At 37.1% G+C, this 17772-nt stretch overlaps 1 protein-coding gene across 1 annotated transcript in view; it reads left to right on the top strand.

The window, feature by feature from the left end:
- ABCA13 (ATP binding cassette subfamily A member 13) overlaps nt 1-17772 on the top strand; it is a 199052-nt gene that overhangs the window by 89066 nt on the left and 92214 nt on the right. Inside the window, exons 30-33 of the mRNA XM_058831117.1 lie at nt 1699-1895; nt 2659-2816; nt 3202-3432; nt 9784-9874. Coding sequence (XP_058687100.1) covers nt 1699-1895; nt 2659-2816; nt 3202-3432; nt 9784-9874 — 677 coding nt within the window. The remainder of the gene's footprint in view (nt 1-1698; nt 1896-2658; nt 2817-3201; nt 3433-9783; nt 9875-17772) is intronic.

The following is a 17772-nucleotide window of genomic DNA, read 5'->3' on the forward strand; positions in this document are numbered from 1 at the left end:
ATGTTTTTAACAAATGAAGAGGTTTAAAAATTAAAAATCCAATAGGAAAAACAAGAGTTCTGAAATGAACTCAGAGGATTTGCCATTTGTCAGGTTTAAGGCATTTGCTAATGTTTTTGTGCTGATACTTCTTTGCTATAGGAGATGATCTTATTTTTGCCTACTATATATTAAACTAACTAGTAAACTGTACAAGCTGAAATCTGGTTCGTTAATAGCAAACTGCATTTATTCTACTCAGGAGTAAAAGACATGCTTTTCAAACAGTGAGGCAGTATAAATAGTTTCTGTTTACCTTCTGCGTCATATGAGACTCTGTGAAGGGCTGGGCATGCTTCAAGGGAAACGTCAAGTTGATGGGACTTCTCCCTAAGTGTACAATCAGGCAAATGCAGAGGCATTTGTGGTAAAGTGGTTTTCCTTTTTGGTAGCTATCATAAAAGCATGTTACTTTTAAATTTTGATCTGAACAAACTCAGGTGTGGGGCACTATGTTCTCCCCAGAAACAACAGAAGGAATTCTCTAGAACTACAGAAACAAAACAAACTTAGTAAATGTTTTAAAATTGATGCAAAATAATATTCTGTATCTTATGGTACTTAGACTTCTGAATTGTAATTCTAGCAGCAGTCTGTCATACTAATGGAACTAATAAGAACAGTCAGAACTCCACAGGCCTTGCTACTAAGAAAAAATATTTTTAGAGGCAACAAATGCTTTAAAAGACTTCAGAGAAATTATAAAAGAAAAAAATAATGAAACAAAAGCTTTTTATTAAAAAAAAGTGGGCTTCTAAAGAGATTAAGAATAATTTTCTTCGCTATATATCTATAGAACTGCTGTTGAAACCTGTTTTCTTAAAAATGAGAAATTCTCTGAGGTAAATGGCATGGTTTACAGACTGCATGTTTACCGAATGATTCAGGAGTTTACCTTAAGACTGTTGAGCCTTCCATGTATTTCTTGCCAAGCTGATAGTAGCTGAAAGGTCTTAGGTCAGTGGCTGGATGCTCAGTGTGATGAAAAGTAAGTTAAAGGCCTTATAGTATTGCCTTTATTAATCATGTTTCCATACCATGCTCAGATGCAAGATCAGCATCAGAGGGCAAGGGCTGAATTGGAAACATCTATAAGATATCTCCCAGTCCTTAACACACTGGAATTATATTAGATTTGATTAGATAGTATTATTCTACCCAGGGATTGCTAATCAGTTTATTTTACAAGTAAATGTCTTCAAAAAGAAAAAAAAAAGAGTGGTGTTACTTCAAATGACTACACATTTCCTAAAATCTCAGGCATTTCCAGTGTTTTTTAAGTAGTTTAAGTAGTTTGCAAAACCTGAAGCACTGCTTGAGTTATGAAACCAGCAGTCTTTATCATTGTTTAAGGAGGCTATAATCTGGAGTGTACTGAAGTTGTTGGACAAACTAGTATTTGTTTTATTAGCTTTAATTTAAAATTTTCTTTACAATATTTATTTAGGATCTGTGCATCTGATGATGATAAGCATTTATGCTTTGTAGGTAGAAATATTTATTTTCCTATTTGTTTTTGACACCAAAGTATATAATCAGAGTTGGTGATTTTATCACTTTGCATTTGCAGTGACTTTTCAGTAGGTCTTCTCTGAGTGGACAGAATGTGACTAGAAAAACATTTTCAAAATTGGTCCTGTTTCTGTACTCCTATTTCAGAGCTCTGGAAGATGTGGGTTTATCCCAACATCAGTACGAACCTGTTGGAGCCCTTTCTGGGGGAATGAAAAGGAGGCTGTCAGTTGCCATTTCCTTTATTGGAAACTCAAAGACCGTTGTCCTGGATGAGCCCACCAGCGGAGTAGACCCATGTTCTCGCCGTAGTATCTGGGATGTTCTTCTGAAGTACAAAGCTGGTACAAAGCTTATGTGCATAATTTGCTTCTTATTTTCTTTTCTGTTTTTTTTTTTCCCCAATAAATTTATTCAGGATAGTCAAAGTGTAGTGAAAATATTATTAGAAGCTAAATACATTAATTTCTGAGGAAACATTAAGCTGAACTGGGTATTTTTAAGGCAAGTCAAATGGCATTACAAGAATTATCTGCTATTTTACAGAAAGAGGCTCAGTCTAAAAAAACCCACTAAGCTTAGTTCTAAGTCCTGACTTGAAGTTTCTTCCCTCTCTTCAGCTTCTCAAAACTACTTTCTGGTTTCCATTTCCCATTTTGCATACATTTGTATATAGCTGCTTATATACTTCTAGTGTATATTATAATATTTATATACTCAACAATCAGTCTGCTACACTACTTTTTAAATTGATTGTGGGAAGCAAAGTCTTCATCTAGTGAGCACTCAATTAGCTGTAATAACTAACATTGAATGATCCATTGAAAGAAATACTGATGTTATGTTGTTTTTTAAGGAATTTCTTAAGCTTTTAAAACAGCTAGAGGTTCTAAAGCCTTAATACTGTTTGCTATGGATAAAACAGGGCAAAGCAAGTTTAGAAGTGAATCTAATTTAATTTGTAATTCTGATAGCAGATTTTGTCTGTGTCCTGTAATTAAGATTTTGAAGAGTCCTGAAAACATGTTTCCTTAAGGCTAAAGGACCCTTGTGAGGGGTTTGTCTAGAAACCAGGTTTTGTAGACATGTACCAATTTTCTCATGCAGGTTGCACACTCATCTTTACCACTCACCATCTTGATGAGGCTGAGGTGCTCAGTGATCACATTGCCATTCTGCAACGTGGTCATCTGAGGTGCTGTGGCTCTCCCTCTTGTCTGAGGGAGACATATGGCCAGGGACACAGTCTAACATTCATAAAAAAGGTATGTTAAAAGTTTACTGTACTGAACTGGAGAGTGCCTGCCAAGTGTATTTTAAGGGAGATGTATGTCCCTGACAGGAAATAATATGTGACATAGATAATTAGAGAACCAGGAAAACATGTTTATATTGGCTTTCTTCTTTGTTCTGAGTGTGTGGTATTATTATTGTTATTTAGATGAATGGCATCTTTGAAAACGGTGAATATCAGTATTTAGATGAAACGGGGCTTATCTCACTGTCCTTTATTCCTGGGAGGTAGTCTCTGTATCCCAGCTGTGATGCAGTTCCACCAGTGGAATTTTTCCTGCATGAATTCTAATATCAAGACCAATACTCCTGGTAATATTTATTTTTTTCTCCATGATTATCTTTCTTTCTTCATAGCCCTCTGTGTTTGAAATCAAAGACGCTAAGCACACTGCACAGGTCACATCTCTGGTACAGAACTATATTCCAGAAGCCTTCTTGAAAGAGAACAGTGGGACTGAGCTGACCTATGTGATCCCAGAAAGGGCAGATAAGACTGCTTTTAAAGGTCTTTTTCAAGCTTTAGATCAAAGCCTTCAGCATCTACATGTGACTGGCTATGGTATTTCTGACACAACCTTGGAAGAGGTACTTGTAGTTTTTCTGTCTAATGTAATTTTCTTGGTTAAAGAATCTTTTATATAGCACAGTTTATTGTGAGAAGCATGTTTTCAAAAGAGGAAAAAAAAAGCAAGCAAACAAAAAACCAGAACCTTCCAAATCAGGTAAAATCCATTCTTTGTAGTTTTACTCTGCTGTTAATTTCAGCACCCACTCTACTATGACGTATTTTTTATTTCAAGAATCAAATGTGAAGACTGATGAACTATGTAACCCTTAAATGTTTATTTCTGCATTAACTTAAGGGAAATGTAATGTGTCATTGACTTTATGAGAGTCCTAAACCAATAGCATTGGAAGAAACTTTGAACTTTCAAGTTTGGTGTTTCAGCTCAGGTGGCTCTTTGGACAGAAAAAAATTTGCAAAGAATGCTTTCCAACTTACTAGATCTGAAGCTTAGGACTTAGTCATATTGTGTGATGAAATATCTAAAGAATATTTTCTGTGTATACCAAGAAAGAAAGTATTTGATATATGTATATATGAACATATACGCACACATATATGTACATGTATATACACAGAGGAAGAGACTGTGTTATACATCTTCATCATTCTGAATTTAGCTATTTGTAAATAGCCATGTCAACAAGAGGTTAGTTCCCTTGGACTCTTTTTACCCCATCTATAATTTCTAAATAACAAGATTCCCTAAACTATCACTATCCAAGTACTGTACTACAAAATCTTTTAGAAATAATTTTTTCACTTCAAGTGATGATAGGAGACTATCATGTCTCCTATCATACATAGCTTACAAGTTTAATAAACATTTTATTTGATGTTATGAAAAAAATTCCATTCCTGAGATACAATTCTATGAGGCAAGTCAAAAATTTATTGAAAAGTATTTGATTTTCTTATATAAGATTATTAATATGGTATAAGGAATAATATTGTTCACTGCCAAATATTATAGATTTGGAGGTAATGTATATATTGAGAATACTTTTAGGTTACATCAGCATGGGATAACACAGGACTTTGCAGAACTGGCATGTATAAAGTAAATGTAAAATTGTCATGGGTATGAGGAAGATTCCTCAATGAGATGAATCTGTGATTCAGTTAAGAGCTTCCTTTTAGCTGTTTTGTGAAGGGGGAGTTTAAAAACATTTTTAAATGTGGTATTAGATATTAATGTATCATTCTTCAGCTTGAAGATTTAATGCAATAATTTGGGTCAATTTCTGTCATCTCTGTATGACATCATTAGTTGTCATTACAACCTCAATTCTCTATTCTCTTACCAAAAACCTTTTTGCATTGGGAACTACAAGGGTAGCACATAATAGCACTATTTATTCTATTCAGGCGATTAAATCTGGAAACAAAGAACCCCAGTCTTAAAGGAGGAAATGTGTTATAATTTTTTTATATCCTTTCTTTTTGTTCTCCTATACAGTCATCATTTTTTTTTTCATTCTGAGGGACACTAACACTTCTTAAAAATCGTATTAACTGAGGGGAAATGGACTCCGTTCATATTGCGAAGGAATCTTAAAGTTCTAGCAAATCAGTTTCTGACACCTTTAAATCTCATTAATACTACATTTGCTCAAATATAGGCTTTATATATCTTTTCCAACCATTTGTATTTGTGTATTTTATACTTGTAATCCAAAGTGTTGGTAGAACCAAAAGGAAAACAGACAGGTAGTTAAATAAATTAAGCATATACTAAGAGTTCTCTGGAGGATGCTGTTTCACTTTCTGGTAGCTCTGGAGATTTCAAAGCTTATTGCTTTCTTGATTTGCTTTGAGGAGAGAACAAAATTATTTTAACATCTTTTCAAAATAAAATGTGTCAAAATTTGTTGAGTACTGCTTTTAAATTCTTTTCCTTGAAATGACTTGAAAGTTTGCATCAAAACCTTCCAGGGAAAGCCATATACCTCCTTGAAATGATGTGCATCTTCTAGTGAGATGCAGAGTGCTCCAACAACTTTTAATGATGGCACAATCATATTCATTTTTTTCACTGCAGTATTGTCATTTGGCCATACTTGTTTGCTCAAGGACAAAAAAGCACTTCCTATACCTATTGAGAACTTGGTGGTTTGAAAGAAACACCAGATGCACAGTCTTTCTTAACAGCCATCTGGACAAGTCAGATACCGACTTGCTAGTCAAAACAGAAATTAAACAGAATTTCACAGAATTACAGAATTTCACAGAACATTCATTCATTTCACATGTGAATTTCATTCACATTCATTCATTTGGGAAGGGACCCAAAATGGTCATCAAGTCCAGGTCTTAAGTGAATGATCCATATGGGGATTGAACCCACAACCTTGCTGTCATTAACACCATGTTCTGACTAACTGAGCAAGCAGGAATTGCTAAGGCATGTGGGGAAAGGATGCTCTGCTGAGGTCTAGAATACACCATCATTTAGATACAGCAAGAATATACTGTTTCTTCATCATGGTGCCTAAACCTGACTTTTCCATACCTGTGTGTTTCGGAGGGTGCTCACTCTGTTAATAACATTGTTAGGCTAATACTACTTCTGTCTACAATATCTGGTACAACATCAGGTAAATTATCATACCTTCTGTACAGTGTAGTCCCTAATGATTCCCATTCTTAAGAGGATGTTTGAAAACTGGATACCATGGGGAGGACTGGGCAATGCAGGTGGCTTTCTGCCTTTATAGCTGTATCAGAGTACATGTCAATGAAGCTACAATAGGCATAAGATGTTGTAAGAGATGGTCCGAAGATTCTTTCATCTGTCTCACAACTGTCTCAAGGACAGAGACTGAGACCCTGAATATCACAAGGGACTTGGTATAGGGGTTTGGGCCTAGCTGAGGTGGATGTTTGCTAAGTGATTGTTTGCAGGTAGTTGCACGGTACACTGCCCTTGTTCCTGCTGGCGTGCAAAGGCTTGTGCGTTGTATCCTGCGCAATGGGTTTCCACGACACATTGCCCTTGTTCCTGCTGGTGAACAAAGACTTGCAAGACATGGTTTGCTCTGTTTGCACCTGCCCCCTGTGTAATGGAATTCATCACAATGATCATCAATCTCCTGTTTTTGGCCTTGTGCCCCTCACTTTGTAGAAGACTACAGAATTACACCCCAAATTTACCTTCTTTTGAGATCTCCCCAACAGACAGAAGACTCTGTGTTGATGGATGGCTAAGCGGACTTTGACGTTGGTAGCTATAATCCCCTTACTCTCTTTTTCTTATGCTTTGCTTTCTCCTCTTTTCCCTCTATCGCATATTAGTGCTGATGAGCACTCAATAAAGCGTGTTTTGCTGTTTAAGTCCCTGGTTTGCTGATAATCTTTTGTACTCTAAGATTGAATAAAAGAACCACATCACGAATCCCACCTTGCGGATCGTGACAGATGTGTTAGAAAAGCATTTGGTGGATGTTTCTTTTTTTTAAAGGTATAGCTACATTGTCTCTATAGTGAGTAAATGAGATGAAATAAGAAAATGTGTCTGCAGCTATTTTGACACTGAAGTATGTGCAGGCAATGTTTTGTATTGTAGGCATTGTCCTAGCCACAGAGGTGTACTTTGTGGTCTCACCAAATGGTTGACACACCTGAAGGACAGGATGCTGTCTGGAGGGAGCTAGACAGGATCAAGAATTGGGCCCATGGGAATCTCATGAAGCTTAACAATACCAAGTACAAGGTGCTGCACCTGGGTCTGGGCAACCCCCAGTGTCAACACAGGCTGGGGGATGAACAGATCGAGAGCAGCCCTGACCAGAAGGACTTGGGAGTGCTGGTGGATGAGAGGCTGGACATGACCCAGCAGTGGACACCCACAGTCCAGAAAGCCAAACATCTCCTGAGCTGTACCCAAAGCAGTGTGGCCAGCAAGGGTGAGGGAGGGGATTCTGCCCCTCTCCTTTGCTCTGTTCAGTTGAGCCCCCACCTGCAGTGCTGCATCCAGCTCTGGGGTCCCCAGCAGAAAGGGACAGGGAGCTGTTGGAGTGAGTCAAGAGGAGGCCACCAAGGTGAACAGAGGGATGGAGAACCTCTCCCCTGAGAAAAGGCTGAGAGCATTAGGATTGTTAGCTGGAAGAGGGGAAGGCTTTGAGGTGACATAATTCTGGCCTTATAGTACCTGAAGGAAGCCTATGAGACAAAGAGACATGCTCTTTTACAAGAGCATGCAGTGACAGGACAAGAAGGAGTAGGTTTAAATTAGACGCTAGGAAGAAATTTTATTTTGTGAGAATGGTGAGTCACTGTATCTGGTTGTCCAGAGAAGCTGTGGATGTCCCATCCTTGAAAGCATTCAAGACTAGGCTGTATGTAGTTCTGAGGAATTTGGTCCAGTGGAAGGTGTTCTTGTCCATGGCTGAGGGGTTGAAACTAGATGATATTAAAGGTCCCTTCAAACCCAGGACATTCAGTGATTCTACGATTCAGTTGTTACAGGTTAGTTTGGTTTTCTTTACAGAATTGGTGTTCAGAGCCATCAGCAAGAAGGTCCAGGAAAACAAATTAGAATGTGGCTTCAGACTGTCAGGATCTGCCTCCAGGGTCTAATACAGAAATATCAGGCCAGGAATTTCTGGCCTTGAAGTTGTTAATGGCTAAAGTTGTTCCCTGAAAGCTGGCAGGTAACAAATGTAATCAATAACCACTATTAAATGGCAATTATATTGACTAAGCAAAATATGTTTTTTTTGTAACTCTCAGACCTTAGAAAGTCAAGAAATATCTTTCAAGATCTATGAAATACTTCACATTGACTGTTTGTTATTGAGTATTGTATGAGTTCCTTGGAAACAAGGAACTTTTTGTTATAGCTGATATCAGGTTCTTTTATGGGAAGAAATAAAAGGTTTCTTAATGATTTCTGAAAGTTGTACTGTGGGTATAATCTATCCTGCAGCTCAACCCAAACAGAGAGGTAAAAAAAATCTTTCATCAAGACAAAGAAAAATTTGGTTGTTCTTTTTCTGTTTAATTAGAGATGCTCAAGGTACCTGTATTTTCTGTTAATTTTTATTTTCTTTCTTTTTATCTGAGGTTCTTAGATCACTGTTTAAATTGAAGTTCAGGTTAAGATAAGAAAATGTTAATTGTGTTTTTAGTTTGAGCTTACAAGAAGTGGGGAGTATGTGAATAATGCTCACTATGAAAGCTGTTCCAAGCTTCTGTAAGGCTGAGGTACAGGTAAATTAAATACATGTCTGTGAAATTCAAAGGGGTTTATGTGGACAGAACTGTGAAACAGGTTTAAGCAAGAACTAGTAGGTTGAACACAAAGCTGTTTGGCTAAGTGTATATATCATTTCAATAGACCTCATGATGGTGAATTCTGCTGGGTTTTTATAATTTTAACTATAAGTCCCTTCTGACATGTGTTCCCCTACTTAAGAAAATTCAAGCCTTTCAATTTCAATCTAGTGCATATTTTTAGATTGTTGCTTTTGTAAAAAAATTATTTCAGTTTTTCTCATGGTGATTTTATGTAACAGGATCCTATCATCTCTACCCAGTTTGGGGTATGCACACTAATGTTTTGCTACAAAACACGCATTGTTGCCCAATCTACTCTGTAGTATTAGTTTTACAAGACTTTTTTCACCTTGGTTGTCTCTGATGATTGCTTTGTCCTTTAAATGTCTTTCAGTAACCTTATAGTTCATGTGCTTGTGCATATCTAGGAACTTTTCCTGAGTGTCCCTAGTTCACACAGTGAATTCCCCGGAATCTGTAGGTTCTCAGTTCTGTAGGATTTTGTACATTAGATTTAGATGTACTAGTACAACTAGAACTCTTTGGTGACAGTTCTAATTGTGCCCATAGACTTCTAACTGGAGCATCAGAAGAGTTAAGCTGTTCCCTTGCTAAAAACTGAAGTAATTGAGTTCCAACATATACCATGGCTTAGGAGGATAAAAAGTTGATCAAGAGCAGACAGTCTATTGAAAAAATCTTTGCAGATAGTATTGTTCATTGGACAGCAGTGTTTTGTATAGGTGCTTTTCCATCTATTGACACATATTTCATTTCACTTATCCCCAAGATTTTCACCAGAGAGCTTGACTAATTTTATAGTCATATTCCAGCAAGGTGGTTACAGCAGTCAGTAGTAATTTCTGACAGTCTGGATGGTTTAGGAGATACACACACACACACACACACACACACACACATATATATAAACACACACCTATATACATATACACACCTATATACATACATATACACACATTTACATATACACACATGCATATATATGATATATATTTCATATATATATATATATATATATAAATAATAATTTTAGAAAATGGATTCTAAATTATTTCTTTCTGTTTTCATTAAAGGTTTTTCTGAAGCTCCTTCAGGACTCAGAGAAGATGGCCTGTGTTCCACAGGCAGCACACCTGGACCATACAAATGCTGCTGAATCAGTCTGTAAGTAAAATATGATGTGCCTTCTGAAGCAACTAGATTTATAAAGATCAAAAATACAAATGAAAGCATGCATGAAGTTCCCAAAGTTGAGGAATTCACAAGCAAATGGAGAATACTGCTTGCTACCATCTGGTAATTCCTTTTTTGTGTGTCTGCCTTGGGTCATAGCTTTTTATATGTCTGCTGTGATTTATCTCTATCACTTCACAGTCATCTTCCTATCCTTCTGTGTACATGTGCACACAACCATTCTCTCACTGCAGTGGCACTTGCTTACTGCTTCGTACCAGTCCCTGGAAACTAATTATCCTCGTCTCATACCGAAAATGGATAAATATTGCAGACATATACCACAGATATAAAATCTCTAAGCTATTAGAAAAGTAAATTCATGTTCATCCATGTACAATTCAAAAGAAAAAAAAGGAAAAGCTGGTTCCCCTTGTAGTAGGAGATCATTCATCTTCTTAAGTGGCATGTTATTTTAAGTTCTTTTACATCTAGCTTTAAAGAAAAACCCTTCATACTTTATCTGCCTTGCAAGCCTGGGAGGAGGTCCTTGTGAACACTTCTGAAAACTCAGGAAAATTTTTCTCATTTAAAAATTCTTTTTATAAGAAGAATTACTAATCATCACTTATGATTATAAGGTGATACCATTACAAAATCCGAGACTCAAGTTCTCTAATATTAGTGTCCATCAAGCTGATGAATGTTTTCACATTGGTTATGGGATTTTCATATACTTATCATGTTTCTTTCTATTTGAAGATTGACATTTAGATTACAGTTTTCCTTGGTTAGATGTTAAACAATTTGTTCTGTGTGCAGTACTTTTCATTTTGTTTCTATAAAGTACAGGCACAGGGAAGTCCTGATCTGTGGCCCTTTAATGTTACTGTAACAGAAATAACAATTTTCAGCCAAGCTTTCTTCATTTGTTAAGATAAATTCAATTGGATCTGCCAGTAATAAGTAATCATTGCCAATAATGGTGGCCTAAGGTGAGACCTTTTCTCACAAAGTGAAAGCTTGAATTGATGACTTTTTCCAAGGGTCTGTTTGCTGGGCTATTCCAGTCCCTCTTGAATCAGTGAAAATGTAAGTGTATAAAAATTGAAATGACCTCACTAAGGAAATTAAATTGCCACTTCTGTCAGTGGTGAGAATGAGACTTCTATTCAAAACACAGTTTTGAATATCCCTTATTTTTTAACAGTCAATTTATTTCCTCAAGACTCAGCTAGGACATCTGAACTAACTTCAAATCGTAACAATCTGTCTTCTCCACATTACATTTTCATTAAAGAGTAAGATTTACAGTTCCTAAAGTAATGAAGACAGTATATTCTACCTAAGAACTTGATATACTTTCCCATCTGCATCTCAAAATGTATAAAGTGGTATTTATTCAAGTTATTACATTAATAAAGAATTGAGTAATCAGAGACTCTATATTTTTTCAGCTTGATAAATTATAGCAAGAATATGTGATGATAATGCTATTTCTTTGGGGATGAGACTACTTGAAAATTGTCATTCATTGCAGATGACTGTCATTCATCATTAAGGACAATTGTGAAGTGTAGGCATAAGGGATCTGGGAAATGGTCATGAAAGGTATCAATCATTGTCAAAGTTAACATGAATACTCCATGGGCAATAGCTTGACTTGTATAACTTTGTCTTTGAAAGCAGGTTCAAAGGCAGTCAAACTTTCTGTTGTCAAAGTAGTCAAATGAATTTTCAAAACCTCTAGAGCAAGCAGCTGGGATTATTGAAGGGATCACAGGATGCTGGTATTTGATTTGTAAAAGAATTTGGACTAGAGAGATGCTTTCACAAAGCACAGATCTGAGCTCAAGCAGGAGTGCTGCCTATCCTTTACTGCTTCTGAGCCTTTGAGGTGTCAGGATTGTGCAGAAGCCAAAATGTTGTCTAATGTCTAAGAGATTAGGACTAGGAGGTGTAGCAGAGGTATGTATGTCTCTTCTTACATGAAATGGCAGAAAATCAGCACACAATTTAGGCTGACAACCAATGACAAAAACATGCAAGAGACATTATTTCAGCAAAATATGACAGTATATCACTGAACTCAGAGCTGAGATAATTTCTAGTTATGTTTTACACAGTGTTTTAGTGTACTGCATCTGATTGAAATTAAATTAAATTTCTTCATAGCAGCCTTCATGGTGCTGTGTTTTGGATTTGTGACTGAAACAGTGTTGATAATACACCAGTGTTTTGGCTATCACTGATTAGTATTTGTGGTGCCAAGGCTCTCTCTTTTCCCACTTCCCTGCTGTGAGTAAGCTGAGGATGTGAGGGTGTGAGGTGACACGACCTGGACAGATGAGCTAAATTGAACAGAATTATTCAACGTCAGAGAGCCATGCTTGGCAGTAAAAGCTTTCTTGAGGAGGTAGCTGTTGCTACCAGTGGCTGAGCATGTCTACCTGTGGGAGGAGGTGAGGGATTGCCTTTGCATTATCTGGGTTGAATACCTTTGGTTTTCAGTTGGTTTGTTTGTTTTGGGTTTAATCTTCTTTCTTTTTCCTTTACTGCTTAAACTGCCTGTATTCTGACACATGATTTTTCTCACTTTCTCTTTTCCTATTCTCTTCCCCATCCTGCTGGTGAAGGGGTAGTATGGGTGAGCAGCTCTTGGTGCTTGGCTGCTGCTTAAGGTCAACAATGAAAATAATTTGAAATAAACTCAGAATTATTTGAAAATTTCTAAATGCAAATATTAGAGGTAAGTAGCAGTCCATTAACTAAATTAATTGCAACAGTTTTAATATTGGTAGTTTTAAAGATGCAAAGCACACTGTAATATCTAGTGGTTTGTTTCCTTTGAGGATGGTTTTCTCAAAATTTCTAGTTTTATTCCAATAAATAAAATCCTTAGACTAAAACTCACGTTTTTGTGACAACAGTTAAAATTTTAGTTTTAAGTCATGGTTAACTGTGTTTGCAGACATAGTACATGCATATTTATAATACAGTCATGCATTATTAATTCCTACACAGTTGGAACACATGATAGATAGTTGTTTTGTAGATGTATACAGACCATACAGAAAAATGGTTAGACTGAGCTTGCAGTGACAAGACAACTTAAGCCAAATAGCCTAGAAAAAATGGAGACACCAACTCTATGGAGGCCAATAAAATTATCATTATCCATAGCAGGCAGTATATATACAGAAATAATCAGGAGAGCTAAGACCAAGTCCAAGAGATGAGTAGCTAACCATGGATAATGACAAAATAATCTGAACATATGCAAAAACAGGTAATAGGCTAGTGAGTGGTTTCATCGGCTCCTTCAGGGACTAATATTGTTGAATTAAATTGCCAGATGTTTTTCTGAAGAGCCAAATTATTTCATTTTGTAGCATTTATTGTGTTAGATATTTCTGGGAGATACCAACTTTGGATTCTGGCAGTAAACTACAGTTGGAACCCCTGAGGTATAGTGGAACTAAACTGTAGAAAATTCAGAATTGATTCATTATATTTTTGCACACAGTAGTACAAAACATTTGAAATTTCTTGCCATATAATGTTACCGAGACTAAGAGTATTGCAATGTCTTTAAAAAAAGCCAAGGAATGGTTATTAATGTATGTATATGAACAGCTATAGTAACAGAAGTGTTATTAAAGCTTATATGCCTTTGAACTTCTCGGATAAGTTAACTTCTGAAAGTGTCGGTATGGAAGCAGTTTGGTGCATAACTACTTTTTAACACTGCTTAATCCTTTCTCTGGAGCAGCTGGTGTTAGCCATTTTGAACCACAATGGACCAAATGTGACATTGCTCCTGTTAGGATTGGTGAGATCAACAATATACCATACTCCTAAAGCTGATCTAAAATCTAATTTACTAAGAAATTTTAGCTGAAAAAAAGCAGTCATTAACAGTGAAACATCAAAATGAAGAGCTTTTGTGAATTTCAGCTGGGTTTCAACTCTGCCTTTTAACTATCTTCATGAGTGACACTGAAGTAAACATAACTTTGCTGATGAAAAAATAAGACACGTGCTGAAATGTGATATGTAAGACCACTCCTAAGGACTGAGTTAGATCACTTGAAAAGCTGAATCCATTCTAAGTAAAGGGTATTTTAATGAAGCCAAATGCTAGGCATGTCTGTGTAATGGGGACTAATATCCTGGAAACTGACTCTGAGTTATCTGCTGATCCTGGTAGAGAAGCTTTTTAAGACCTCTAAGGTGATTTTTATTTGAACTTAATGTACAACATGATGCAAAGAGGTGATTTTGACTATTCATTCAAAATTGATGAGACCGATGCTACAATAATAGTAAAACCTTTTTGTCCACATTTTTAAGTTTGAAAGAGTGTAGGGAGACATAGAGAATTCAGAAAGCGAGCAGAGAAGAATTAATCTTGGAGATTGGCAGTGAAGTCCTTATAAAGGCACCATCAGGGCTCCTTTAGCATAGTTTATCAAAAATAAGATAGAGAAGTAATTTGCTTAAAGATCCTAATTTTTTTTTAATTTTTTTTTTAATGCACAGACAATATTGTCTGTTAAGGTACAATTCTAGCTTTCATTTGGGCTATTCATTTTGAGCATTTCAATTCAGAAGAGATAAATGAAATAAAAGAAACAAAAAGTAAGCAAATAGCTGTAATCTAAAGACAGGCAAGAGTCAATTAGCAGTTGGAGTTATTCTACCCAGGGAAGTATGTTTCTTCTCCTGGTGCATTTGACACAAGGCTTGGGTCTTTGTAGAAAATATGCTATAGTAAAAGGTGTTATTGATTTCTGCACATAAGCAGCAGAGTGGAATATGATGTCTTTTGGTAGGTGATCAAGTGGTTTCTTCCATTCTTAAACAGTATCTTTTAATTCACTATGACAAACTGAGTTTACTGTAACTACCAAAAAAAAAGGCTTGACAGTGAATTTTATATATTATTATATATTTATATATTATTTATATATTTGAAGTTATATTTTAAAATCCATTTTTAAATGAAGCTTACTTCTTTCAATTCCCTGTAAAATTTGCATAAGAGAAGCTAGGAATTATTTCAATACTCTACCTTGCAAAATGTGACTTGATTTATGAGAAGAATATTGTAGACACGAAGAATCAGTGTCTCTGTTTAGAAGTGGCTGCTGACATTAACACTGTGTCGTGGTTTTGAACCAGTAATTAACAAAAAGGGGAAAAAAGAATTATTTATCTCTTGCTGTGAGATATGGATTAAAATAAGAGCAAACCAGGCATAAAACTTAAAAGGAATAAAGAAAGTTTATTGACAAACTACAAGAATAAGAACATCAGAATAAACCTTTAGAAAAACCTTTTCATTTCTCACTGCTTACCATTTTTTTGTTCACATGACAACAGAGACAAAAACTTTATAATTTTGATGGTTTAAATAATCTCAATTCTCTTTACAGTCTTTCCATCAGTTTCTGTAGAGAAACAGAAGTTCCTTTCTGTTAATTTATGGAGTTTTTCACAAGAAAACTATTTTTGTTATAGTTTCTCGTTTCTCTGATATCAGCTGCTCAGAGCTGCTGTTATCAAAGCCCACCCCTCCCATTCCACATCATTCTGAAATGTGTTATGGGCCATGAGTTTGAGGATAGCATTTTTAAGGATAAGTTAGTCAAAGGCAAAAAGGTATTCTTTATCTGTCTCTGTGCGCTTCACTAGAAAACAGTTTTCTCATTGCCTCTCAAGGCTTCAAATCTCCCAGCACTTCACTATACCACAATTACTCTACTTTTTACTCAAATTTACACTTTGAACACTCTATTCCTCCTCATACTCTATCATGAATTAAAGGAGTTCTTTTCAGGACTTCATTGTCCATCCCCATAGTTTTAACAGAAAGATATTTCAGCTTAATTAAAGCATCTTCTTAATTCTCTACCTTTCTTGAAGTTTCTTTTCTTTCTTGCCACTAGTAGTTTATAAAGTCTCTTTTCATGTTGATCACTCTCTTTTTCTCTCTCTGGATGAAAAGATTAATCCGCAAGTCTCATCTGGATAAGAAAGAGTTAAAATCTTGCCCAAGCTTTTGTAGATGGTTCGGTGATCTCTGCTGAACAGGAGCTGGAGCCGTCTGCGATGGAAAGTTCTTTATAGCTGCTTTAGAGAGCGTAGTCTCTGTCTCTGCTTGCTGCAGGCTCAGAGCTCTTTTCTTTCTTCACTCGGCAGTTTTCTAGTGAATGTAGTTACAGCAAAACCTCCAGCTTTTGAACCAGAGATTGGGCCGGGCCCGGCCCAGCCCGACCTGGCCTGGGGCAAGCCTCATCTCCCGGCCGGGAGACGAGAGACGCGGCGGGCCCGGCCCGGCCCCCCGCCTGGCCGCATGGCCTGGGCAGGGAACCAGAGGCCAGCCGGAGCTCCACCACCCTTCACAGTCAAGAAACAAAGAGCAAACCACAGACTTCTGGTTGTACACTTTAAGGTGGGGTTCACAAGTTGATTCTACTTTTCAATGGCTAAAACTGCTGTCAATTCTCAGCAATGACCGATAATTGGTCAGGAGAAAAGACTCCCAGGAGTCCCTAGCAACTTTAACTTTCTTAAAGGTAAACTAACCCCATGACACACTGGTAGTAAAATTTTCAAACTCTTCCTATCTACCAATAAGGAGAAGATAAACCATGAATTTTATTCTTCTGGCAGTCTAACAGTATCTTGGATACATTGTATTTTCCTTGAGCTTTTTTTTTTGCTGTTGTTTTAATTACCTCTTGCAGGAAATGTCATGATTCTTGCATGAGTTGAAAACTTAATTTAATAATTTCATTTAATTGAAAACTACAATTTAATAAACACTTAAAATATTTAGCTTTATATTTCTCAAACCCCAATCTTTCTTCCTTCACCCTTTCAGGATTTTCAGCATCACAGACTAAGGATGAAACATCTTTATAATATTACCTATCAATTGTCACAAAAAGACACTTGATTTAAAAAATAAGATAATTTGAATTATTTAAGGTTTATATATTAATTTGTTTTCTCAGTGTGTAGCTGTAAGTCCTTTTATCCTTCTGGAAGCAAATGGAGTTTCTTCCTCCTTCCTCAAATGTTTCACTTTTTTTACCCACTGCTTTCTTATCTGTGCTGGTTTTGCATTAATTGGTACTTGGTGAGGAGGGAAGAAGCCTCCCATGAAATTATTTTTCTGAGAAAAGCTGCTAAGAGCTTCCTTTGTGCCTGGAAAAAAACAATAACTGGCTAGCTCTGAGAACTGACAACGTATTAAACCATTTAGAAGCTGGGTCCACCTCCTGTGAATTCTACATTTTAAAGACAGGCAAACCTGGGAGATCTCTCTCTTGCTTCCAGCCTTAAAAGGTAACTGGGTTGCAGTCGGGCCAGCCTCCCTCTGCTGGGGTTTGCGTGGCCTGGCAGGGTTGGGCCAGACCCCAGCAGTGCCTGAGTGGGGGACGGGAGACTCGCAGGGCCTCGGCCAAAGCTGGGCTCGGCCACAGCTGCTGACATTTTGCCAACACCAAGCCCTGCCCCTGCTATCGACCTGCACTGAGCTGGTGTCCACTGCGCCCCGGGAGTGGCTTTGGGGTGGCCCACGACCTCTCCGTTGTGGCCCGCATGGCCCCAGCAGCTGCCAAACAGAGGGAGGGGCCTGATGGCTTGAAAATCCATCACTTGACTGCTTTGGCCACTGCCCACAGCCATCTGCAGGCCTGGGCGAGATATTAACCCTTTCACTGCACAGAGGAGACCTGCAGACCTTGGTCCTCTCTCAAGGGAGAGAAGAGGATAGAGTGAGGACATGTAGAAGACAACATGAAGACACCAAGGTCAGTAAAGAAGGAGTCAAGTCCCAGATGGAAGGAGAATGAAGAGATACCCTAGTATTGGGGCTG

The sequence above is a fragment of the Poecile atricapillus genome, chromosome 2 (genome assembly GCF_030490865.1).
Source record: "Poecile atricapillus isolate bPoeAtr1 chromosome 2, bPoeAtr1.hap1, whole genome shotgun sequence".
NCBI lineage: Eukaryota > Metazoa > Chordata > Aves > Passeriformes > Paridae > Poecile > Poecile atricapillus.